This window comes from Gossypium hirsutum, chromosome D05 (assembly GCF_007990345.1).
Source record: "Gossypium hirsutum isolate 1008001.06 chromosome D05, Gossypium_hirsutum_v2.1, whole genome shotgun sequence".
NCBI lineage: Eukaryota > Viridiplantae > Streptophyta > Magnoliopsida > Malvales > Malvaceae > Gossypium > Gossypium hirsutum.
Genome location: NC_053441.1, coordinates 50457459 through 50484563, shown reverse-complemented (window position 1 = coordinate 50484563; position 27105 = coordinate 50457459). Strand labels below are relative to the sequence as shown.

General features: G+C 33.4%; 1 protein-coding gene across 2 annotated transcripts; it reads left to right on the top strand.

Annotated features, from left to right (window-relative positions):
- The first annotated feature begins 1155 nt into the window (after positions 1 to 1155).
- LOC107903885 (3beta-hydroxysteroid-dehydrogenase/decarboxylase) lies at positions 1156 to 16792 on the top strand. 2 transcript variants are annotated; one of them, XM_016830065.2, is made up of 12 exons: positions 1156 to 1615; positions 2713 to 2802; positions 2961 to 3094; positions 3194 to 3364; positions 3750 to 3866; positions 3958 to 4037; positions 4649 to 4841; positions 13156 to 13273; positions 13403 to 13571; positions 14598 to 14754; positions 15937 to 16003; positions 16089 to 16792. In XM_016830065.2, exons 1-12 carry the CDS (start codon positions 1333 to 1335, stop codon positions 16241 to 16243), a joined length of 1734 nt encoding a protein of 577 aa, XP_016685554.2. In that variant the 5' UTR covers positions 1156 to 1332; the 3' UTR covers positions 16244 to 16792. The 2 variants fall into 2 exon arrangements, with proteins under 2 accessions (XP_016685554.2, XP_016685553.2); XM_016830064.2 differs by having other exon boundaries at positions 13397 to 13571.
- Positions 16793 to 27105: the final 10313 nt, after the last annotated feature.

Sequence of the window (27105 nt, the reverse complement as noted above, 5' to 3'; positions counted from 1 at the left end):
AAATTAAAATTAATAAGAACAAACAATTATAAAGTAAAGGTTCAGGGAAAAGTGAATACCAGTGAGTTTTGAAACAAATTTAGTATAATATGTATAATAAATTAAATATCATCAGTTAATAATACTCCATTTAGTATCTATTATGGTGACTTTATAATCAAAGTAGGGGAGGTTCGAATTATAGTGAGAAAGTAACTAGTTTTGAGAAATGAGAAGTGCTTTAGAATAATTATAAAAATGTTCTAAAGTTTTAATCAAAATTATTTAATTGGTTAATTTGTCATGTCATTAATTCGTTATTGAAAAATGTAAATTTTTAATGAAAGTAATTAATTTGAATAATTATTTTATGCGAATAAATTATATTAAAATGATCTTAAAAATTATAATTTTTAAGTAACAATAATAAAATATCACATCATACTTTTAAAAATGTAAAAGTCTTATTATAAATTCATTTATATTTAATATCTTCTCTAATTTAAATTTAAATCTAATTACTTAACAAATTTAAAATTTAATAAATAAACTTGTTTTTTTTTATAATTTTAAAATCGTTTTAGTTTTTTTTAAGATTTAATAATCTTTTATTTCTTTGCTTTCAAATTATTTTTTATTTTCATGCAGTCATTTTTTTAAATTTTTTTAATTTCTAGAGAGGTTATTTTTCTTTATAATTTTCTATTTTTATTTTTTAATTTTTAATTAAATTTCAAAATTTGATAAAACCTGGTTATAATTTTTCTAACTTTAATTTTTTACTAGTGTTTTTTTAGATTTTTAATGGTTGATTTTAGGTTTTATTTTCTGCTTATGATTTTTATCAAATTTTTTAATTTTTAATTATTGAGTCAAACATTTCTAAATTTTATTTATTTTTGGTTATGTTTTTTTTCCGGCATATAGTTTAACATTTTCCTCTAAATTTTAATTATTTTAATTAAAATTAAATTAAATTAGAGATGATATAATAAATGATTGAGTGTAAAATAATATTTATATGTTTTTAAATATTGATTATATATATTTTAATATCATTTTAATATCCTATATTTTATTATTTTATTTGAAGTAATTAAATTAAAAAAAAATTGAAAGCGACGAAAATGGACAAATTCTATTTTAAGTAACCTCACGAGAAGGAAAAAGAATTAATGCAATATTTCCCCGCCAAACACCTCCTTATCTCACAACGTCCACAATCCCACCCTCCGCAGAATAATTGAAGAGATTGATGATCCGGTTCTCAGAGGGGGAAAAGGAAAAGCAAAAGCAAAAGCAAAAGCAAAAGCAAAAAAGAATACTGAAAAAAAATCTAAAAAAGGAGAGAAAATGGTTGTGACGACGACAGCGACGGCGAATGACGTTGCGTATGGAGATGGAAGCGAGACGAGGACGTGCGTGGTGCTCGGAGGTCGAGGCTTCTTAGGGAGATCGCTCGTCACTAGGTTGCTGCGACTCGGAGGCTGGATCGTCCGTGTCGCCGATTCATCTTCTCACTCGCTGCAAGTCGATCCTTCCTCCGCTTCCGATTCTATCCTCTTCGCTGCGCTTTCTTCCGGTCAAGCCTCTTTTTGCCATGTTGACGTTCGCGATACATCTCAAATCATCAAAGGTAAAATTAAATTCTTCTTATATTAATATTAGAATAGATAAAAGTATAAATTTACGATCAATATACCTATAAATACCTCTTTGTATACCAGCATTTCGGATATATGCATTTTGGTTACCGGAGAAATGCCAGAGAATAAAAGCTTCATCAATTGGCTTTTTATTTATATCTTCAAATTTAGGATGAATTTAAGTTAGTTTAGCTGATAATCGACTTTGGCCAAGCATTTTTATTTGAATTTTGATAAGGTTTTGTTGATTGTTGCTTTTTGGTTTCTATAGTGGAACATCAAATTCATAGTTATTAAAAATGAACAAATGACTAAAAACTAATGACAAAGATTCTTATAACATAATTAATCCAAGCTAATATGTTTTATCATCGAAACAAAATCATATTCATTATAATATTCAAAAATGCGTTTTGATTTGGAATTTCAATACTTTTTGGATTTTCCTTTTGAAATGAAAAGAATCTTGCAAAAGCAATAACTAATGATCTGTTTAGTTGGTTCTTTTGCTTCTTGTGAATTGTCCCCTTGTTTTCAGTTAATTTTTTATTTTTACTTTTTATTGAGAAAATAAAATAGTTTCATTTTCCTTTGTTAATTGAAATGGAGACTTTTTTTGGTCACTTTCTTTCTATATAAATAAAAAAATTGAAAATTTTAAAATGATTTCTTTTTCTCAAAGGTTAATATTCCAGATGGTTTTAGTTTTAGATGGAAAGAAAGTAATATTAAGGTCTCTGACAGGGATATTTGGTTTCTGAGAAACCATGGTAAAATTTGAGAATTGAAATGTGAAAATCTAGAGTTATTCAATCTTTCTGTTTATTTTTTTTCTTACTTCACAATGTAACCAAAACAACTGATGATTTGTAGAATGTACCGGTTTCAGTTTGGTTGCTAGAAAATCAGATAACTGAAAATGATATCCGAATTCTCTCTGTTAAGAAGCTGAATTGTTTATTGAGACAGGGAGGAAATAAATTGAATTATATGTTACATTTTTATTCTCATTCCAAGCTTTAAAATTTCCCGCAACATTAAAAATATGTTGAGAAATTGACTGTGTTTTCAATTTACCCTCTTGCAGTAACTGAAGGTGCAGATGTTGTATTTTACATGGAAAGGACTGATATAGACACACATGATTTCTATAATTGCTACATGATTATTGTTCAGGGTAATGGATTCCCCCCCCTCCCCCGCCCCCCCTTCTTCCAGCTGGTGTTTTTCCTCTCTTTTGATGTTGTTGGTGTTTTTCCTCTCTTTTGATGTTGTTGATGTATGATTGTATACTATATTTTTAAAAGGGTACCCTTGGGTTGATAATATGTTCAGGTGCAAAAAATGTCATTAATTCTTGCCAAGAATGTAAAGTTAGACGACTCATATACAACAGTTCTGCAGACGTTGTTTTTGACGGTTCACAGGATATACTTATTGGGGATGAATCCTTCTCTTGCCCAGGGAAAGTATGTTTCTTGTTGCTGCATTCTGATGAAACATTTTGGATTTGAGTTATCTTTTTTTGTTTGCTAATTATCCTCTCTTTTGTTGATGCACCAACACAGTTTCTGGATGTGCTGATTGACCTTAAGTTTCAAGCGGAAGGACTAATCAGGTTAGCTAACAATATTGATGGTCTTGTAACATGTGTACTTCGCCCTAGCAATGCCTTTGGACCTGGTGACACATGGTTTGTGCCTTTGCTAGTGAATCTAGCCAAGTCTGGCTTGGGAAAGGTTTGTGAACTGTCTCAATATCACTTTACTGATAACTTAGTTCTCCAGAAACTTCCTGATGCTATCTATCATATCATAACAGATGTATATTTCTACATTGATAATCAAAATAAATGCTGAAAGTGAAATGCGGCAACATACCTTTAAGAACCTCTTCATTTTTAGCCCTAATGTCCCATCTTTGGATTTATCTCATGTGAGATCCTTGGTTGTTAAGCATACTGGATTTTTTATGCTTTTTGGTAATGTGCAGTCGACTTTCTGTTTAAATGTTCTGTTATTTGTCTTTTATTATTTAGGAAAATTATTGCCTATTTTATCTTATCATGGAAAATGGAATACTTCTGTTTAATCCTTTTTAGAGTAACAGGGTTTCTCATTTCAGTTTATTACAGGAAGTGGAGAAAATATGTCTGACTTTACCTATGCGGAGAACGTTGCTCATGCTCATATCTGTGCAGCAGAAACTCTAGAGTCTCGGATAGTCTCTGTGGCTGGAAAGGTACTCCTTAAGAGTGTTCTTAGTATGTAAAACTCTCTTGTACTGTATTTTATATTGAATTATGTATCAGGGAGGTGTTCTCAATATGTAGGCCTTTTTTATCACGAATCTCGAGCCTATGATGTTCTGGGAATTTGTGTCTCTGATACTTGAAGGCTTAGGGTATCAAAGGTAAAGTGTGCTGATTTTTGTATGTGTGGAAGTCATATATATCATACTGATTCGCAGTAGGCTGCTATGCTGTAGATATATCAATCTAAGATGGCATGTAATAGGATTTACTTGCCTTAATAAGACTGTGTTCAAATAGTGTAAATTTCAAGCAGTGACACAGCATAGCCACTGAACTCCTCTCTACATTTACCAAACTAAAAGAGGTAATGATGGGCCAGAGAAGAGAACAAAGAAACTGCAAATGCTGCGAACCCTTATTCTTTGTTTTGTTCTTTGAATTTCAAAATTAGCTGTTTATTGCCAATTCATCTGCAGATAATGCTACTTACAAGGATCTTAACATAGGAACGGTTTTTCTTGCTCGTTTGACAGTTGATTCCCAATGTTATAGTACATATTTATTATATTTTTTATCATCATGTTTACTGCCTTCTCTTAACTCTCATTTTCTTTTAGTTGACAATTTACGTGAATTTGCCTTTGTGCTTGATTGGCTGCTGAAGCAGTCACAAAAAAATCATGTTTTTCTTTTTAGTCTTTAAGAGGAAGAAGAAATTTGCCTGATTTTTAATATTTTCTCCCAACTATAGCTGTTAATTGCATTGCAGGCCATTCATAAAAATTCCCACTTGGATTGTTGCCTATGTTCTCTCACTTCTTCAACGTATACATGAGGAATCACACTTCAGAATTGATAAATATTCACCTCATTACATTGTTCAATTAGCTTCATGTACCACAACTTTTGACTGCTCAGAGGCTCAAAAGCATCTGGGATATTCACCCATTATCTACCTAGAAGTAAGTTTTTGCCGTCTTCCTTGCACGTAAATGCATTCCTTTCTACTATATGATATTCCCATTATCCATTCTTCTTTACTTGTTGTCTGCATAGAAGTAAATTTCTGCAGTCTTTCTTTGTATGTAAATGCATTCCTTTCTGCTATATAAGTTTCCCATGAGCTGTCCTACTAGAAGTTTCCATTGTCTTTCTCTGTATTAAATGCATTTGTTTCTTCTCCATAATGTTCCCATTATATGTTCTTTATCGGTCATTTGCCTAGAAATAAAGGTTTCATTGCCTTTATAATCTTTATAGAGTAGGAGTTCTCCTTGTGTCTACTTCTAAAGCATTGACCGGATTATAACTCATCAGTCGATGCGTACAGTCAATTAAACATTCTTGAGTTCTTGAGTTCAGTTTGCTTGTTTCCTGGCAAGTTGTAATGTAGACAGGTAACAATGACAGATGGACTGATGGACATCTAGATGGAAAGTTAAATACAGTGAAGTTAATTCTGCTTATTTATTTGAATGGAAATGATTGGATAACTGGGATTTGGTAGAATTTGGTATCCTTGATGCTTTTCCATATTTAAAAGTTGGAGGAAATTGAAGAATAGAAAATGGTTGTTGGTCCCAAGATTTTCTTGTGGAATCTAATAATTGCTTTTTCCTTCGTGTCTTTACCCTTTTCCTTCCGTAAGTATATAAGTTGAAAGACAATTACATTCTCTATTATGCTTTTTTCCCCATTCATTTGGCCCACATCGGTTGGCATGAACTTAGCATGATGTTTAAAAACGACATATATTGAAATAGAAATCTTTCTTAAAGTAGCCCTCGATACTCGTAAGCTTATTGCCTAGTAATAATTAAAATGAAAATGATTTCAAAGGGAAGTATTTTGAGGATCAAATTTCATGAGATGATTGTCAAAAGTTATATGCAATATACACAACTAATTACCAAGGTTAAACACAATATCATCTCTATCCAAACACTCTAACAAAAATGAAATAAATGATTAGAACAAATTAAGAAGTCTAACTAGTGTTTCCTTACAATCAACTTCTAGGTGAAGCTTTGAGGTAGTGACTGGATAAATCCTCCACCCATGAACTTAAGTGTGTAATTGTAGCTTTGCTAGACTACTCAATGCATTGATAACCTCAGATCATAGGCACCTAATTGCAACTCTCACTTGTAATTAGGCTCTCAACTAAGCTATTAGATTAGTCTCACATTGTAGACTTGATCTCCCTAGAGTAGTTAGGCTAAATCTTCTCGAATTCCTCACCTAATCGTAGCTTTCACTTGCAGACTACACAATTGTTACCTCTCTCGACACTAGCAAGGCAATTAACTAGTTCAGTCCCTTAAGGGCAGATCTCTTTTATGCCTTAATGAATTATGCTAAATCTATTGTCAATCAACTCAATAATAGTAAGATCAACTAGTTAATTAACATCAAGATCTAACAAAATCATCCGAGAAACCTGATCAAACCATAGATCTCGGCATTGCCTGATCAAAATTAATCACAACCAATTCATCATTAGATCTAAAGTTGAAAATTAAATCATTCATGCATAAAACAAGTGGGAAATCAAAATAAAAGTTTAGAAAATTCTCATTGATCAAGTGAGGAAATCCAAATTCAACTTTGACTTTTCAATCTCCTTATTTAATTCAATAATCTATTTCCATCTTCAATTGATTACAAAAGAAAAAAAAATCTAATCTAAGAAATTACAAAGAAAATAACCCAAGTACAATGAATCTAAGAGAAGCTAAAGAAATTGATAGAGGAGATTTAGTTACTTATCTTTCCAAATCTTAGATTTGAAAAACTAACTAAAAGTTAAAAGATTCTAATCTTTTTAGTTTGATCAACAAATCTAGTATTTATAGGTGAAAAATCGAAAACATGTGAAAGGACTAAAAGGCCCTTACGTTTAAACAAAAAGTTAGCAACATTCCTGCTTTAAGAAGTGGGCCCTTATCAGTGTTGTAATGTCAAGCATGGTTTTGTGTAAGGATTAGATGAGCATTCCAACTTTGTCTGTGGCATCCAAAGCAAGGCTTCCTCTTTAGTGTTTGAATGGCGGTCCTTAACGTTTGAACCCTACCCTTGTGTCACGTGGTTAGAACTTTAGTCTCGTGTTCTGTGCGACCTTAGGCGAGCCTTTCTTGCAAATACGCTCGTCTAAGTCAACTTAACCACCAACAAAGTGAGGATTCATAAAGAATTCCTTCAATACACCAATTTGTATAGCAAAAGTAACTTAGCTAAAAGAAAGCACAAAAAAATAAAAAGCCACAGAAAATAATGCACGAGAGAGTAAATGCTCTCAAAAAATTCTGTTACTCTTAAGAATTCAAGATACAATGGATGATTTACAAGTGAGGGGAGACTTTTTATTTATAGTTAAACTCCCCAAAACTGATGATCTAGATCAAGTTACATTGACGGACGAGAGTAGCATATCCCTTAAATCTAGAGATTTATAAGATTACATAATCAATTTACATAATCAAATCAAATTTTATAAGATATGATTCCTTTCAATCTTTTAAGATTAGTTCTCATATTTACCAATGTAGCTTATCTTTTCAAATCTGCATCATTGGGCCACTTAGGCTTTAATCTGAAAGGTTTCTCCAATGGCTCTTTAAATCGGGTCAGTTCTCGTGGGCTAAATGATCCTCATTTAATTGATAGACCTCCATGGGATGCATTTGGTACGATGGTCACGGGCTTTGCACTTTGGCCCGTGACACTTGCATATTTGTTATAGCTTTCAAGTGTGTGAGGATGGCTTCTCAATGCCAGGTGTGGCATCCTTGTAACACCTTTATACCCGGTCGATCTCCGAGTCAAGTTCTAGGGATGTCACATTTGGTGCTAGAGTAACCCTCGCCAAAAACTATTAAATTGAATCCTTTTTTATATCGTATTTTAATATTTTTAGCGTGTTATTATCATATTACAATTATACTGAACAAGACCAAATAAAATTTTCAAACATTTTTGCATTTAAAACGGTATTCTAAAGTGAAATAAGAGTCATTATGAACAATAGGGCAAACAGTCGTGTCCCCAGGCCGTGTGGATCTTGGGAACCGTATGGTTTAAAAAACATTTGCTTCTAGTATTTACATGGGCCTGTCGTTGGCCCATATCTGTCAATCTGCCATATGGTTGTTCTGTGTGGATTTCGGGAACCATGCCTATGTTTGAAAATTAAGGGTTAATTTGCCAAATTAGTCCACCAATTTTACCTAGTTTAACCCCTGTTCAGTTCTCAAATTTTAAGCCAATTTAATTCACATATAAATCATAATTATACATTTTCAATCCCAATTACTTATAATCTAGCATGTTGGTTATAAACTAGTAAACTTACCATAATATTTAAACAAGTATCAAGCATTACGCTTAAGTCCCTCAAGCCTTTTAACCTTTAAACGTACCTAGGTACATGCCATTCACTAATATAAAACAGGGGAGAAATTTTAATATTTTCTTTTGGATCGTTGATGTGATGAGATGTTTCTGCTCTCCAACTTCTTTGCCTTTATTCTTCACCTACGTGTATAAAACACGCGTTAAGTTATTGCTAGCTTAGTAAGTATAACTAGAGATTTAGTTAACATTTCTATTTATCATAAAACTTAATTACTTATTATTTTACACAAAATCATTTAAGGACCTATTTTTATTAATAACTTGTAATTCTCCACTTCATTGTCACTTCTTTTCATCTATTGCTATTATTTATCGAATTTACAGTTAGACCCCTTTCAACATATTTAAATCTTTTACCTTTTAGCAGAGGCCCAATAGACTAAATCGAATGCATAGGATTTATGGAAGATAACGGGGCACCGCCAAAGTGGGTAAATAGAGAGCGCGTTAATATTCCATTAATGGCATGCCATTTATTTCCCACTAGTTCTTATCTCATTTGCTTGAGCAAATATACTAGAATCCATTACACATTTCATAACATAACTCAATACTTTTCATGTATTTCAATTTAGTCCTTGTACAATTCATATAACATTACTTTTACTTTCAACAATACATGTAACGTACTTCATCCTTTAATAATATTTCCATAATTCACTACAAATTCTCTTATCATACTTTTTACATGTCACTTTTACACATATTGCAATTTAGTCTTTTACTTTCTCATAATTCATCAAATACATTCTCAACATTACCATATCATTCTACACATCAATCCTATACACATGTCACTTTATATACTCATTTATTTATAATAATTGTAATTCTATCAACTTTTGCCTTTTTTTTTTTTTACACTTTAGTACTTTTACTTCTAATCTTTTTCTTACTTTTCTTTTATTTCCTTTATTACATATTACTTAGTAAATAGAGCCAATTCATTATTACCTTATACTTAATCATATACATATATTTATTCTTTATTTATAACATGCAATCTTATAATTAATCATCAAATTAAAGCTTATATTCATCTAACTTAATTTAGTAATTTTACCACATATCTAAAAGAAATAAAACTCTAGTTATACTTACAATTCAAAGCTTGAAATCAAACTTTCTTCTTCTCCTTCCTTTAGCCCCTCCTTTGCTTTAGTCCTTCACTTGTTTCTCACTTTTATTGACTTTTTCTTCATTTTCCATACCAAAACATACAATATTTATACATTAAAATCATACTCACATGTCATAATCTATGTTATTCAATTAAAACAAACATGTATTTCATGAAAAGTTTATCATACTTACCTCAATCACATTTATTCAATACTTCCCTACTTTCTCTCTCTTCCAAGGCAACTAAGGTTGGGCGTCTCATATAATTTTAAATGTCCACTACAGTTCTCTATTGGTTTCACTTACTAATCTTGAAAGAAATTTAGAACTTAACTTAATTGACTTAGAAATGGTGAAAATGACTTGATTGAAAGAAAAACAAAAGTTGGGGTTGAAAGCTTGGAGGGTAACATGAGTGGCCTTTAAAGATGAAGAGGTTTTTCTTTCAATCTTTCTCCATTTCTCTAGTTTTTTCTTTAAAAATATCTATCAAATACCTATGAAATCAATTATTTACATTTTGACCCTCCAATCATTATTTAACATAATTTAGTTCATAATCATTACACTCTCCATATTTATCTAATTTACTTAATTACCATTTTTCCCTTTAATTTTTTCTACCATTCATGAGTCATGTTTCCTTTTGGTATATTTTCACATGTAGTTCGCCCTCCTTTTCCCTCAATTCACTTTAATCATTTTAACTTTCAATTTTCTTATTTTGGCCCCTTTTACTTTCACCCTCTTACAATTTAGTCAATACCTCGAATTTATTTCTCCTAATACACAAACTTTCCCAAGCACTTTCGGCATTTATTTTCACCCTCTATCAACATTGATAATTTCCGAATGATGACTTAAATTTTCACTGATTTACCATTTATTTACTACCATACCTGGCTCATGATATTTTGGGGATGTTACAATCCCAGTGCTACCGTTATAGCTTGGGCCATTTTTTCCTTTGTATGCTGAATGTCTTGATTCTTTTCACCTAACATATCAAGTTTGGATCAAATCATTTATTTATATACAATTCGTAAAATGATTTGTACATGGTTTGATGCTAGATAATGATTTAGAGAATTGATAATGCAACAAAATACTTTGATAATTATTTGGAGAACTATGAGATAATTCATCAAACTAGTTGTTTAGTCGAAGGGAACAAACATGTTTTGGAAGTTGTTAAATCACTAATGTTCACTATGAATCTTCCAAAACCTTATTAAGGGGGGGAGGGAGGTGCAATCCTAGTAGTTGCCCATCTCATCAACATAATGTCTCTAAAAAATCTCAGTTCAGAAGTCCTTTAGAAGTTTTACAAGGAAAGAATGATTATACATTTCCTCCAAAGGTCTTTGGTATGTTTGCTTTTTTTGTAATCAAAATGCTAGAAGTTAGATTATCGATCCCTTAGATGTGTGTTTATTGGGTATTTTCTAACTCAAGTGTGCAAGTTAAAGAGGCCTTATATGGGTTCAAACAATCTCCCAAATTTTGATTTGTAGATCCAATAGAGCCATAATCTCTCTCGGGTACCAATAGTAATGCTAATCATACCCTTTTTATAAAATATCACAAGGTTAAGGTCACACTTATAATAGATGTTGATTACATAATCTCGACTAGAGATGGTAAAGAAGAAATGACTCAATTGACAAAGCTATTGGTGTAAGAATTTGGAATCAAGAATCTCAGGGACCTGCAATATTTACTAGAAATTGAAGTTGCCCGATTAGGGATGTAGACGGGCATAGTCACCCATTATGAGCATCATTAAGCTACAAGCAAGGATTGAAGTGTCTATGAATAAAGAGAGATATCAAAGACTAGTTGGCAGATTGATCATTCATATACTAGGCTAGGCATACCCCGTTTATGTATGATCCTTGGGAATCTCACATACAAGTTGTGCTTTTGGCATTTTACAATATCTAAAATCTTCTCTTAGAAAGGTCTTTTTTCCAACAAAGTTCAGCTTTGGATAAAAATTTTTGCATATGTGAATTGCATTGGATCTTTGGATAATAAAAGATTTATCTTTGGATATTGAATGCTTGTGGGAGGAAACCCAATAACTTGGAGAAGAAAAAGAACAAAGTGTGGTTGCTCGATGAAGTGCTGAGGCAAAGTACAAAGCTATGGCTCAAGGTGTTTGTGAGTTTTTGTGGTAGTAGAAAATAATGAAGAAAAATTATCCTTACATTGTGATAACAAGGCTTCCATTGGTATAGCCATAAACCCTATACAATATGATCAAACAAAGAACATAGAGATTCATCAACACTTCATCAAAGAAAAGTTGATGATTGATGTATGGAACTTAAGTCAAGTGGCTTCTAACAAACATTTAGTTGACATTTTCACCAAAGGACTTAGCAACAAAATCTATCATAATTTGGTATGCAAGTTATACATGTGTGATATCTATGCATCAACTTGAGGGGGAGTGTTGGCTAAATTAATATTTGATAGCCAATTTTCATATTTGATATATCGTACAGATTTGAAAGAATATGTGGGCAAAATCTTAGCATAACCCTTAGCTTCATTTTAGGGATATATTTTTTCCTAATATAGGCATATATAGTGTGTGTAAATTGAGTGTAATTGTTCCTCATAAAATATATGAGAATCTGTTTTTCACTCAATTCCTTCTTAATTTCAAAATTCTCTTAGAAATACTCTGATTTCTACATTTTCACATTGATGTAACTAAATTTATAGATCCTCTTCCCGAAATCAAGCTTTGTGTACTGCAGCAGAGCACCAAACCCCATTGACAGTTCCTATCGATTGCCCGTTCTATAATGGTTATTGCTGCTCGTACACCCATTAACCTCTCTTTCATGATTTTGGGTTGAAACCAGCAGGATCTGACAATTGTAGCATCAGTCATTGCAACTTATTTTCCAATTTGGACTCAATTTCTATGATGCTTGCTGCCATTTGTGACTTTGCTTTTACCACTCTTGCTTCATTAATTTTGTGTTGTAACAAAGCCCTTTATTCTTCTTTTGTGTTCGAATCTCCTATAGTCTCTGGCTTTAATGTAAGTTGTTAAGGATCAAGTAACTGGTTGACTTACGAGTAAGCCCTCTTCGATTGAGGGAGCCTTTCCATTGTTGCAATTTCTACCACTAGAAGAAACTATGATTAATGTAACCTGTCGAAGGGAGCTCCTAACCTAGACTCGTTACACAGGATTTATTCTTTAGAATAGGAAACTAAAATTAAGGACTTTTAATGCAATAAGATGCTTGTTAAAATAAATTATTCTAATTAGGAATATTACTAAGTAAACTTATTTGTCTTCTTTCCTTTTTTAATGCCTTTGACTTCTTGTCTTGCCCATAGAGGCAATTGTAACACACTGTACTCCCACTTGGACACCATTTATCACTCTCGCTACCAGCTAACCAAGGCCACTGCCTCAAGTTTCCTATATAAACCCCTAACATTCGGCACCCAAGGATCTCTATTCCACCCCCATTCTTGACCCCATCAATCTCAACACCCCTGCCTAAACAGAAGCCAAGAGAAAATTAATGTTGGATTTAAGCACCAGCTGATTGAATTCTGCACATAGAAATGTTTGATTTGAAGACAGCTTTTGTTCTCATTTCTCAATTACTTAAATCGTGTGAAAATGGTTTTTCAAAATCAAGTAACGAGAATGCAAGTTTTTTATCTGAAAGTTTGACATCATTTTGTTTCTTGTTGCTGATAATACAGGATGGTATCAAGTCAACCATTGAATCATTCTCTCGTTTAGCTAAAGACTCATCTTTTATGAGAGACAACAATTTTAGAGAACAATCAAAAGCAGTGAAGCTGCTAGGCAGTGGGATAGGTATTCCATTATATGATTCTTTTTATTCAGAATTTCATGATGGTGTTGCATAGGCATTTTTCTTAAGGTTTATGTTTGGCCAAAGAACTAGCATCGTAATGAGCTTGAATTACTTGGATTCAGTTGCAGATGTCTTGCTGTGGCGGGGAATAAAGAGAACACTTTTATGCTTTCTTATCTTGGCTTCGTTATTTTACTGGTTCTTTCTGTGTGGAAGAACTTTTACTTCATCAGTAGCCAAGCTTCTGCTGCTAGTTACAGTCACTCTTTATGGATATGGAAATTTATCATCAAAGATGTGAGTATTAGTAGTTATCACATGCTGCTTTATGGTAATTTCATTCAGTCTTTCCGCAGCATCTTCATTATTACACATTGATTCTATTTCCAGTGTAAAGCAACAGCTCAATTCTCATTTCCCCTTTGCTTTTCCTTCTCTTTTCCAGTTTTCATGTTTTCTTTTTCCAACTGATGCTAGTACCTATCTTCCATCCTGTTCCTTTTTTTTTTCTTTTGCTTTTACTCCATTTCGGCCAGGGATGACATTGGAGAGAAGGGAGTGGGGATTGCCTCCATCACCCTATTCTTGTATGAATGTTGAAAACATCCATGGAAATAGAAATGGATGTCAATTACATCCATAATCACTCCACCGCCCCTCAATGCACTTTTTCTATTAATGATTTTTAGTCCATTTCACAGATTTTAGGAGTAACATAGTAATTTTAAAAGGTGAAGGTGGAGTGGAGCAATAATTCACCAAAACCACTCCGCTTCACCACCCATCTCCACTTTCTCAGGAAAAAAAACCCGTCCGATTCACAGCAGAATGATGTAAAATCCATGAGGCAAATCTTTTTTTTCCTGAGAAAGTGGAGATGGGTGGTGAAAACCCCTCCCATTAGTGAAGCGGGGATGTGTTTGAAAACGATGGTTTGTTGTTTTTCCTTGAGCTATTATAGTTAAAGAGATTCTGTGAAGTACTTATCGTGTTTGCCTTGGTTCACTTTTACCATTTCTCTCAACATGACTGAATCATGCTTTCTTTCCATACGGCGAAACTAGCTTATTAGTTCCCACAACTTTTCCCCCCAATCACAATGGAGATTGTGGTTTAATTGTTTACAAGGTAGAGAGCACCTGACACAGATGAAATCTTTTTTCTCTCTAAAGTATTAACATTTCCATTATTAACTTGTAAACTCTGAAAGTTTCATTTTACCTTCAGTAACCTGCTGACTTGTGTAATTTTTTTATGAAATTTCTTTCTTCAAGCGAACATGCATATATCTTGGCTCAATTATGATTTTTGTCTTTGCAACAGACATGCTTTTGCTGTTAAAAGGATATCGTCGTCTTGTTTTGAAATCACTGAATCAACTGTGAAAAATTCACTCAGATCTGTATCATATATATGGAATAGAGGGATTCGTCACATCAAATTGTTGGGAAAGGGGGAAGACTGGATCAAGTTTTTCAAGGTTCGTATTTTATCGATGACTTGTCATTATTATTGTTCTTTCTTTCTTTCTTTCTAGTTTCATCCATGTCCAAGCTTCCGTGTCAAAACTACTAAAAGAAAACATGATTTTTTTTCCTCTCTGGAATCCCACCTTGAAACCTGGATTTATCTTTCCATTAACTCATGCCGACCAGATGTTCAATATATTTTTGGACATGAGTATTGGAATATGACTTTCTAACTAAATAGCATAACTTAGAAAAAAATGATCATACCCATGCGGGACACATACTTGTATACAACACTCTCATACATGAGTCTAAGCAACATAGTTCTTTCTGTGCTTGAGTGCGAGTAATATAGTTTAATTCAATGCTTCTTAACCTAAGCTCTAGCCTTAAGATCCTAATTTTGCTGAACATAAATCCGCAAGAAGAAAGGTCTTGCAAAATGAGTGCCCTGAGGAACTGTTATGGTTTCCAATAAAAAATAGGAGAATCTTTTACTTAATGCATTGCATTGGAAATCATACTGCTTGAGAGTTGGAGTCGGTGAAAATAATATGCAGCTAGGATGTATACATACACATTAAAGATATGCGGTAGGTTCCTTGCAGAAATTAGAAGTGTCTCACCATGTTACTTAAGCTTATGTGTGAGTGTTGGACTCAGGTATGTGTTAAGAGACGGGTATATTAAATTGTTTTAAAAATTCTTCTACATATTTGGAAGGTCCTAGAGTCATATCCCTATACCCATGTCTGGATACGCGTTGAACAGAGATACTTTAAGAAAAATAAGGAGTCAAAACAACAGGTGTCTCATGAGATACAAGATTGATTTCCCTGTTAAAAACACCAACAAGGAAATAATTCTAGACTTAACAAAGCCAACTGAGCCTTCTTGAACCATACTTTTTCCTCTAGTTTGCTTTAAAAGTTTGGTTTTGGTTGGACCTTTAACAGAGGGGTTAGATTCTTTTATCATCCTAGCATACATAAACTTCGCCCAAAACTCAATGTGGATTTATTTCGAAAAGGCAAATTATGCACGTCCAAAACTTTTTTGATTGATTATAACCATGCCAGTCAATGTCCATATGATGCACAACTAAGAGCATAATATTAAGTTCTGTGGCTTTACATATGCAAGCTTTTCTTCCATATTCATTGAACTTTGAGAAATGCATTTAACTTATTCAGGTTACGGTTTTTCTTTATTTCACCAAGTGGGTTCTATCTTATTCCTTGGCTGTGTTTGTTGGCATTGGTGAGTAACAATTTACTTTTTCCACTAAATGAGTAGATCTTTCGGTTTATCCTGGTATTCATTTTGGAAATAATCCATATTGCAGCTATGGTTTTCGCCTTCACTGCATTCTTTGTCTATGAACAATATGAACCAGTGATTGATGGATTAGGGGAGGTCCTGTTCTATGGTATCATGGAATCAAAAGAATTGCTAAGGAGGAACCTGCGGACTCTGATTGCTTCATTTCTTCAAAACTGAAATAGTTTGCATCAACAAGATGCTGTGGATCAAGTTCTTGATGCATTTTAGTTTCCTTTACTGATGGGACTATCGTGGTTAGACTTGCTTCAAACTTTACAAAAATGTTTTCCTGTCAAAGCTCCGGATGCTTTTCTATTGAGCATTTTGGCAGTGACGGTGGTGTTGGCGTGGATCAGACCAGAGTCATTGGCACTCTGAACCCCATTTTTAAGCAAAAGAAGGCTGCCAAAGCATTTGAAAGCTTGCCATGCCCTGCAACGGTGAAGGTAAACTATTTGTATAGGAAGGAAATTTAAATTTGTAGCTGGAAGAAAAAAAATCATATGGGTCAAAGTCAATATTTATCAAAACAAATTCCCATCACTTATTTATATATATATAAAATGATCTACCACTTGTTGCATAGAATTATAATGCTTAATCCAGTTTAAGTCTAAGTGGTACTGTAAATTGAGTTACCTTTGTTCTTTTCTTTTTTCTTTTTGTAATTAATTTGATTTCAAACCCAGATTAAGTCTAATTGGAACTGTAATTCGAGTTGCCTTTCTTTCTTTCTTTTTTAATTAATTTGATTTCAAACAAGATATGTTATTACAAATATAATTTAAATTACGATAAAACTTGTTTTTAAGTCCTAAATGCATTAAAGATGGGCAATAAAGATTGAATTTAATATTTCAAGTCAAAGGATATTTATTCAACAGATATACAAGAAGCCTAATTATACAATAAAAATATTCGTATGATTTATCTTTTATATTACTTTTTTTTAACTACCGCTAGACGAATTTTTTAAAAATATAATCATTACTATTTTTTTTATTTAGGTGTGCCACTTAGAAAATTGTCATTCTATTAAAATTTTAAAATTTATTAAAACAACAATTTTTTTTATGAAAACAAAATCTGGATTAAGATGTCTGATTACACGTGGAAGGAATTAACAACTCCACAATGCTGATTATTAAAATGGTATCAAATAATCTATGTTATTTGAAATTTTGATTAAAATGAGTTTAATTTTAATGTTTAAGAAATAATTTCCTAAAAAAAATCATTTTATTTTAAATGAAATAGATGTTTGTTACACTCAAAAAAAAATCCCCTTGCAAATTTTATTAATAATTTCATTTTCTTTCAGATAAAGTTATTCTTTACTTTAGAAATGAAATATCCGATGCATTTATTGATTGAAATGACTAAGTATATAACCTAACATCACGCATTGTCCAGCTAACACTTTACTAGTGTTAATTTTGGGCGGTACTTTGAGCTTTCTAAAAGCAGGAAACATGTTCTTAAACATACATAAAAAGATATTATTTAACAATAAGTATCGAGACTTTGGATATCCTAATGGAGACTCGATAATTAATTATCATTTGGAAACATTGTTGTTTTTAATTTTTAAAGAAAATAATATGAAAATTTTACTAAATATTTCAATTATTATTTTTTGAAATTTACTAAAATTGTATGTCTCAAAATTTTAATAAAATCATTAACACGAGTTTTGTTGGGTCTATAAAGCAATTTATTTTAAAAACAAATCCTACGCATTTTAGATCAAAATAACATTTGTATGAATTAAATAACAAGATTAAAAAGGATAGAAATTGTACCAGAAAGTCAAAATTCTGAAAAATGTACGGTAAGCAATTCACATGCTACCAAATTGACATATCCTCGTGTTTCTTCCTTTTTCAAGGTTGATAGACACCCCCGAAAATCCAAAACATATCACAATAAAAATTCAACTTCGGATAAACTGATCAATTTCTATTTTATTCTTAATTAAAAAATAAATTGTTAAACACATTTATTTTGGGATAAATATCAAATTTATGCATGAACTTTGATCCAAATTATAATTTATTACATAAATTTTGATTTAGTGTAATTATACGCATGAAACTTGAATTATGGTTCATAATTATACACAAAACTTTGATTCAATTGTACACTAACTGCCACGTTATGTGCACCAGAAAACAACAATCAAAATATTAAACAATTAAAGCGATTGCTGCTACTATACAAGTCGAGTTGTAATATCTAAGCTAAGAGTTCTAAGCTAATGGAAGTCAATAAACTAAATACTTATGGTCAACACAATAGTGATTGGTTTCCTTGTTTACTAATGGTGCAACTACACATAAGTCAATTCAATGCACTATTCTTCGCCTAGCCACTCTTTCCTCTTGGTCTCAAATGACTAATTGAAGTGCCCAATGAAATCTCCTCTCAGTCTCACTCGCTAAACCTTTCTAAGTTGATTTAAACACGATCGAATGTCCTCTCGACCTAGCTTTTATGAATTTTCACTTAAGGTTGTGAATTTTAAGTTACTAACAACATTAAATTAAGCAAAAAACAATGCATTAACATAAAATTAAGCACAAAATCACATCAAGAATAGTTGAGTTAACCAATCACCAAGCAAATTAGTTCATATCCATATCAACCACAACATCTTAACACTTTCCCATTCAATTCAATACAATTAAATCAAAGGAGAAGTATAAGAGATTGAGAAATGCTCATCAATTGGTGAGAAATCCCTACTTAAAGCTCAAGTTGTAATTGATGCAGACTTCAAATCCAATGCCCACAAGTAATAGCAGTAAATTAGTGAAATGAATAAAATTGTATCAACCCAATTTTAAATGGTGTTGAAAAATGCAATTTCAAGACCTCATTTTCGTAAACTGAGTTTGTAAGGATGAAATATAAAGATTAATGAAGTTGTTATGAAAATATATTGAAATTTGGTTAAGTAATTTAACCAAGAAAATAGCTAATTAAAGCTCAGGGACTAAATTGTAAAAGTCCAATCGCTATTAAATTTTAATTTAAAAAAATGCTTGAGGACCTAGAAAGCAATTATCCAAAGGACTAAAATGGTTAATTAACCATTGTTTGTCATGAGATAGTGGAAGATGATGGTTTCCCTTTTAATATGATAATTAAAATGTATAATTAAACCTTAATTAAAAATCACTAATGATGTATATATATAAGAAATCAAGTGGAAAAAAAAAGAGAACATCATCTTCCTCACTATTTCATGTCGTCCCACCATTAGAACGAAAGAATCAATTTATTCAATTTGTAAGTATTTGTCAAGTTACTATTATAGAGAAATTGATGAACTAGACTTGAATTTGATAGTTAATAAGCTTAGATCATGATAGGGAAAAATTGAAAATCTAATTTATCTTGTTAGATAACTTTGTAACATTGGGACTAAATTGAAGAAATTGAAAATTATCATAAGATTATGCTATAGATGAAAAGTATAGGGTCCCTAATGAAAGAATGTGAAATTAGATTTTGATCCAATGTTAGATATTTAAAAATATGTGTATCATGAGTATAAGGACTAAATTGAATAAAATTCAAAATATGTTTAGATATGCATTTGAATGTTAATTGGATATAAATTGATATTGTTTCTATTATTGAATTATTGAATGTTGCTAAAGACGACGTTGGGCCATCACAAGAAAAGGGAAAGACGAGAGTCGTAGACGAGTGACGAAAGCTTCGATTTGTACTTTTATGATTCGAGATAATTCTATTTATATACATACAAATACATGTTTGTTACATATTAACTATTAAGGTAAGACTATTACTTGTCTTGAATTGAATAATGTGATGGTATTGAATGTTGAGATTGTGAATTGGTCTGGGCATAATAGAAATGAGTATGATATGAATTGTTTATGGAATGTTGGAAAAAATCCAGTTTGAAAACGGTTTTCTTGCATAGCAGAAAAAAAATTTTAAAAATTGACTCAGTTTGAGATATTTATAGCAATAAACCCTAAACTGAATTCACACTTGTGTTTTCAAATAGACGGATCCTTATCGTTCCCGGCTTTCAACAGAATGGCTTTTTCTGTTATTCTCGTACCATGAACTATTTCGAGTGTGGCTCGAACGATTTGAATCAAACACAGAACCAAAAATAGTTTTCTTTTAAGTATGAAAACAAAAAATCTCTTCTCAATAGAAACCATCAGAATTGTTATTCCAAAAAATATATTTTATTCTTAGAGAATAATAGCTTTTCTATGTAACACCCTCACCCGACTCATTCATTGAATCTGGGTGCAGGAGTCACAACTGGATCGGGGTATCATTTATACTAAAATTTCGCTAAGTTTAAACCATACAATATTAATGATCTAATAATAAAAACTTACAAGGTTTAAATTTAGTACAAAGTTTTATGGCCCAAACTTCGAACTTTATGCAATCTAAGTAAATATAATATATTCACCCCATTGGCTAAGTCCCTAGAAGTGACCCCTGTCCTATGTGCATGTCACTTTCCTTAATTTTATCCTTTTCTCAACATGATATGGCTCGATCCTCACTCAAATTCCTTGTCCTACGAACCCTGCATTCACAAGTCAATCATTTGTAAGTAACCCCTGACCTATGTGCATGTCACTTTCTGATGCGAACCGGCCCAGGTTAATCGAGTCATTTCACGTAGTTGCCCGATCGTCGATGAGGAGTAGTGGAGTCTTCGGGAAATAGGAGAATTTTGGTTAAGTATTTTAAGGGATTTTCTTGTTTTAAATTTGTTCAAGTTAGGAAAGGGGGGTGGTAATAATGGAAACGAGATAAAAGTCTAATAATGTAGGTTTGGCTAAGAGAAGAATGAGGAAAATGGATAATTGTTTGGCTCGGTTTCGTAGAAGATAATAAAGATAGATAAAATATAGGATATTTGGCAGGGATGGATAAGTGGGCTTAAGCACCAGAAATGATTCAACACTAAGAAGTGTCACCCCGATTTCTATTCGGTTTAAGGTGGGTTTGCGGGATTGTAGAAGAGTTGAACGCCACACCAAAATAAGGTGATAAGTTCAAAAAGAAAACGATTGACACCACTAGCACGCTAGATAAGTCAAATTGAAACTCATACAAATTTAGAGAGGAGAAAACTCACTCTTTGAACAAAGTTCATTCATCAAATGGGCAAAAGTCCTTACAAAACATAATGAGCTACATATTTATAGCTTAGGAACTAAGCTAGCTGAATTGACAAATGGTAGCTAAATGTACAGTTTTTAATAAGCTGAAATTTCCAGAATAGTTCATATAAATTCCAAGAAGCTTCCAAGCAACTTCCCTATGCATGGAGGACGTCAATGGGCAGTTCTAGATGCCTTAATTCAAATGGAAAATTAATTAAAGCATTTGGGAGCTGAATTGACTCAAGTAGGTTCGGCCTGGTGCTTGTATGTCTTTAATTGAGCTACTTTGTTCAGCTGAATGGGCTTGGGATTTAATGAGTAGCTTAGGATACCTCAATAGCCATGAAGTGTGAACCAACAAGATTGAAAAGTTATTTGTGTGAACAAGAAAAATCGAACAGCCTTGAAGTGTGAATGGAATGTGCAACAATGTGAAAACTTTTAAGGCAGTCTTGGAGACTTAAACGGTCAGCTTGGGGAAGTCAATCAGCAGATCTTTTGGCCCTTGATGTCCACGAAAAGGCTACTGGAATTAGCTGAATAATCAGCTCACTTAAGGGTTCCGTCCTTGCATTGAACCTACAACAATTAAATTCAGCCAATTAATCAAGTTAAGACAAATTAAACTCGGCTGGAAAATTAATTGAAAACATGAATTAAATTTGTCTTAAGTTTAGGCACACTTAATTAACTATTAAACATGTATTTAATAGGTAATAAACTAAGACACATTAAATTTAATTAAAATGTCCAGATTTTTGACATATTAAAAATCACAACTTAATTATTTGAGCTGAACTAACTAAATTAAATAATTTATTTTAATTCCAGCAACTTAAAAATGCATAAAATAAAAAGATGGAAACGAGCTCATTGAGCTGGAAATGAGCTCAATTGAGCTCAACAAGCTAGAAGCGAATTAGTTCAACTCGCAAGAGAGTGCAAGCAACGCGTAGGGTATTGGATAACATCCTCCCTCAGGGCGTGCTCAGGGTGTGGCCATATCATCCTCCCTCTTCAAAGCGACTTGTCCTCAAGTCGAGTCGTTTGTTCATTGGATAACATTCTTTCTTACTCATCTTTACTTGTACGAATGGGGTGAATGGGTACTTGTACATCTTTTCAATTTGATTCTTCAAGTTCACCAATAATCTAGACATGGGAGGTAATTCGAAAGATGTGAGAAAATCGTTAAAATAAGCATATATTCCACATCTCACTCGATCAAATGTATTCAAACACACATAAGTCAAACAACCAAACTGTTTTGCCTACACCTTCACCATACAAAGTCTCATCAAACGAGTGAATTAATTTAAGTGAGTAATGTGGGCCAGGTACCATTCAGGTAGAACTTCATGATCCATGCAAGAAGGTAGTTTCCAAATTTTATGCCCACAATCAATTGAAAGGAGCTTTTTGCAAGTTAAGATCTTAGCACTTAATTGACTCAGATCTTGCATAGTTAAACTTAATAGTGGCCAATGATCTTTCACCTGTTCAACAAACTTATCATCAAGAGAAGTCTTACCAAAAAGTTTCAAAAGAAATGTAAACACAATTAACTTAATCCGTTCATTGTCCAAGAAAACAAACTCCTCACCACAACTGATTGAACACAAATTTTCATCACAAACAGATGAATGGAAATTTCACACAATAAAACCTTGCAATGGACATTGAACGATTGACTCTCCCAAAATCGCATCATCAGCATCAATCAAAACAGATGAATCATTTTTAAATAAAGCTGAACAGTTAAACACATCACGATTTAAATACTTTGCAAAAACCAATTCATCAACAAAATCTTTATTACCAACCGAATAGGGCAAAGAGATTTTAAAGTTCTCGTAAGTCATACCTTGTTTACCTCGAGGGATAGGAAAGCAAGAATGATTTTTACCTTTGTCGGTCATCATAAACCTTCTCTCGTTGGACTTATACTGCAATCGAGGCTCCTTGGTGGAATTAACCTGAAAAGATGAAGAAATATAGTGACATCAGTTACTTAAAACATCTTTCTTTTTCTCATTCATTTTTCTTTCACTCTCTTTTTCTTTTTCTCCACTCTTGTTTTTCTCACAATTTTTGTTCTTTTCTCTCAATTTTTTTTCTTTTGAATCGTTATTCTTTTCTTTCAAACTCTCCATGGATTGCTTTAAGCGTTGCTGATCCTCCATCAGTTGTTGCGGAGATAAGGGTGCCAAAATGATATTTTTGCTTTTATGCTTGAGAGAGTATTGATTGGCGAACCCGTCGTGTTTGGGCTCGGGTGCTTGAGAGTTGGCAAAGACAACTTCTCGATCATAAGTGTGCTTGCGACATTTGGGCAACTCCAGCCATCAATTACAACACTGCAAACTTTTCCTAATACATAACAACGAGTATGAAATAGATTTTCTCGTTGAGGCTCACTTACTGAGTTTTACGCATTGAGGCTTCGTTTGACAAGGAGCATCTCACCCTCAACAACAAACTCTACTTCTTCTTCATTTTCAGATGGATGTTCAACTTCATCTTCGTTTTTGTCCACTTCATCCTCCGATTCAATTTCACTGTTGGGAAGTACGATTATCGTGTTACGATTCGGGCATTGGCTCGCTATATGTCCTCGGCCTTGGCACTTAAAACACTTGATGTCTCGGGAGCGAGTTTGAACATTTCCAGGGGCATTACCTTTACTCGATTCGGCCACAGACTTGTTGGATTTTACGGGCACCGCGGGTTCTTTTGACTGATTCGTCGAAACATTCTTACTTGGGCCTTGGTTCCATTTGGGTGCGCTCAAAGTGGAGTTACCACGTACGGCTCCTTTCTTCTTGAGCTACTTTTTGACTTTGATTGCCATGTGCACCATATCGACGATCTCCACATAGTGTTTCAATTCGACGACATTGGCTATTTCTCGATTCAATCCCGCCAAAATTACGCCATAGTGGCCTCGTGGTCTTCTTGCACATCCGCTCGTATCATAGCCACTTCCATTTCTTTTTACTAGTCCTCCACACTTCTCGTCCCTTGTCTAAGATTATAGAGTTTTTGGTACAACTCCCGATGGTAGTACGAAGGGATGAATCATCGTCGCATTATAGCCTTCATCTTGGCCTATGTTTGGATAGGACGCTCGCCATTTCATCTTCGGCTAGTCGTAAGTTGGTCCCACAAAACCATCCGTAGTCGAAAAACTCGATAGCAGCTAACTTGACCTTCTTGGCCTCAGAATAGTTATGGCATTCAAACACGAGTTTTATCTTTTTCTCCCACTCAATATAAGCCTCGAGATCCGTTTGACCTTAGAACGGAAGAATTGACAACTTAATGCTTTTCAAGTCATCATCGAACCTCCCTCGGTCTCGTTGGCCTCGGTTGCATGGGCCTCTCCTTCGGACACTCGCATTTGACCTTTGATTACTTTCGTGATCACTCGGCTCGAAAGATTCATCATCTTGATCGGGTTACCGTCCTCAGTTTTTTGGAGGGCTTAGGGGAGTTCTTCTTCGTTGGGCTCGTCCTTCCACACGATCAAGTTGTTCTTGCATTGGTTCTAATCGTCGGTCCAACAGTCGCTCGACTTCTCGTAGCAGAGGTTGTAGATTTAAATTCGGTACATTTGAAAAGGTTGCCTCTCCGTCATATTCCTTTCGGGACTACGGGACATGTCAAGTTTGAAACCTCACTACAAAACTCACAAGATCGCTCACAAAGAAGAATTTACTCACTCTCGTGTTTGAACTCTCTTTTAGGCTTTTGCTCGCTCTAATGCACTCACCACTTGTGCCTTTTTCCACGCGTCTAACTCTCGTAAACTCGTATTCTGTTTCAAGTGGACTTATTGCAGCTTAGAGGGTCGACTTCAAACGGGTGCAAAGGATAATGTTAGGGTGTATAGGGTAGGCTGAAATAAAAAATTAAATTGGTTAAAGTGTGGCATTTTGGGGTAGAAGAAATGGTAGAATGATCTCGGTCATTGGGATTAGTAGAAGAGAATGAAAAATAATCAAGAACTCGAAAAACTTTCTAAACTTCACTTTTTTTCAAATATTCTCTTTTTTTAATTACAAAATGCTAAATACAAATGGAACACTTGATTTCACAAATTTTTTTTGAATTTTTAAAATTTTTTTCACAAACTTTCTCCGGCACTTCACGAACTTCGGCGCTCCTCATTTTCTAGATTTGATACCAAATGATGCGAACCGACCCGAGTTAATCGAGTCATTTCATGTAGTTACCCGATCGTCAACGAGTAGTAGTGGAGTCTTCGGGAAGTAGGAGAATTTTGGTTAAGTATTTAATGGACTTTCTTGTTTTAAATTCGTTCAAGTTAGGAAAGGAGGGTGGTAATAATGGAAACGAGATAGAAGGTCAATAATGTAGGTTCAACTAAGAGAAGAATGAGGAAAATGGATAATTGTTTGGCATGGTCTCGTAGAAGATAATAAAGATAGATAAAACATTGGATATTCGGCAACGATGGATAAGTGGGCTTAAACACCATAAATGATTCAACACTAAGGAGTGTCACCCCAGTTTCTATTCAGTTTAAGATGGGTTTGAGAGATTGTAGAAGAGTTGAACGCCACACCAAAATAAGGTGATAAGTTTAAAAAGAGAATGATTGACACCACTAGCACGCTAGATAAGTCAAATTGAAACTCGTACGAATTTAGAGAGGAGAAAACTCACTCTTTGACCAAAGTTCATTCATCAAATGGGAAAAAGTCCTGACAAAAGGTAATGAGCTACATATTTATAGCTTAGGAACTAAGCTAGCTGAATAGACAAATGGTAGCTAAATGGACAAATTTTAATAAGGTGAAATTTCCAAAATAGTTTAAATAAATTCCAAGAAACTTCCAAGCAACTTCCCTATGCATGGAGGACGTCAATGGGTAGTTCTAGATGCCTTAATTCAACTGGAAAATTAATTAAAGCATTTGGGAGCTGAATTGACTCAAGTAGGTTCGGCCTGGTGCTTGTATGTCTTTAATTGAGCTACTTTGTTTAGCTGAATGGGCTTGGGATTTAATGAGTAGCTTAGGATACCTCAACAGCCATGAAGTTGGAACCAACAAGATTGAAAAGTTATTTGTGTGTGAACAAGCAAAATCGAACAGCCTTGAAGTGTGAATGGAATGTGCAGCAATGTGAAAACTTTTAAGGCTGTCTTGGAGACTTAAATGGTCAGCTTGGGGAAGTAAATCCGTAGCTCCTTTGGCCCTTGATGTCCACGAAAAGGCTGCTGGAATTAGCCGAATAATCTGCTGACTTAAGAGTTCTATCGATGCATTGAACCTACAGTAATTAAATTCAGCCAATTAGTCAAGTTAAGACAAATTAAACTCGGCTGGAAAATTAATTGAAAACATGAATTAAATTTGTCTTAAGTTTAGACACACTTAATTAACTATTAAACATGTATTTAATAGGTAATAAACTAAGACACATTAAATTTAATTAAAATGTCCAGATTTTTGACATATTAAAAATCACAACTTAATTATTTGAGCTGAACTAACTAAATTAAATAATTTATTTTAATTCCAGCAACTTAAAAACGCATAAAATAAAAAGATGGAAACGAGCTCATTGAGCTGGAAATGAGCTCAATTGAGCTCAACAAGCTGGAAGCGAATTAGTTCAACTCGCAAGGGATTGCAAGCAACGTGTAGGGTATTGGGGCAGGGACGTGCTCAGGGCGTGGTTGTATCACTTTCCTTAATTTTCACCTTTTCTCGACACTATCTGGTTCGGTCCAAACTCGAGTTCCTTATTCTGCGAACCTTTCATTCAGAATTCAACCGGTTGTGTAATAGCCCGATTTTGACCCTAATCAGAATAGTGGTTTTGGGACCACAAGTT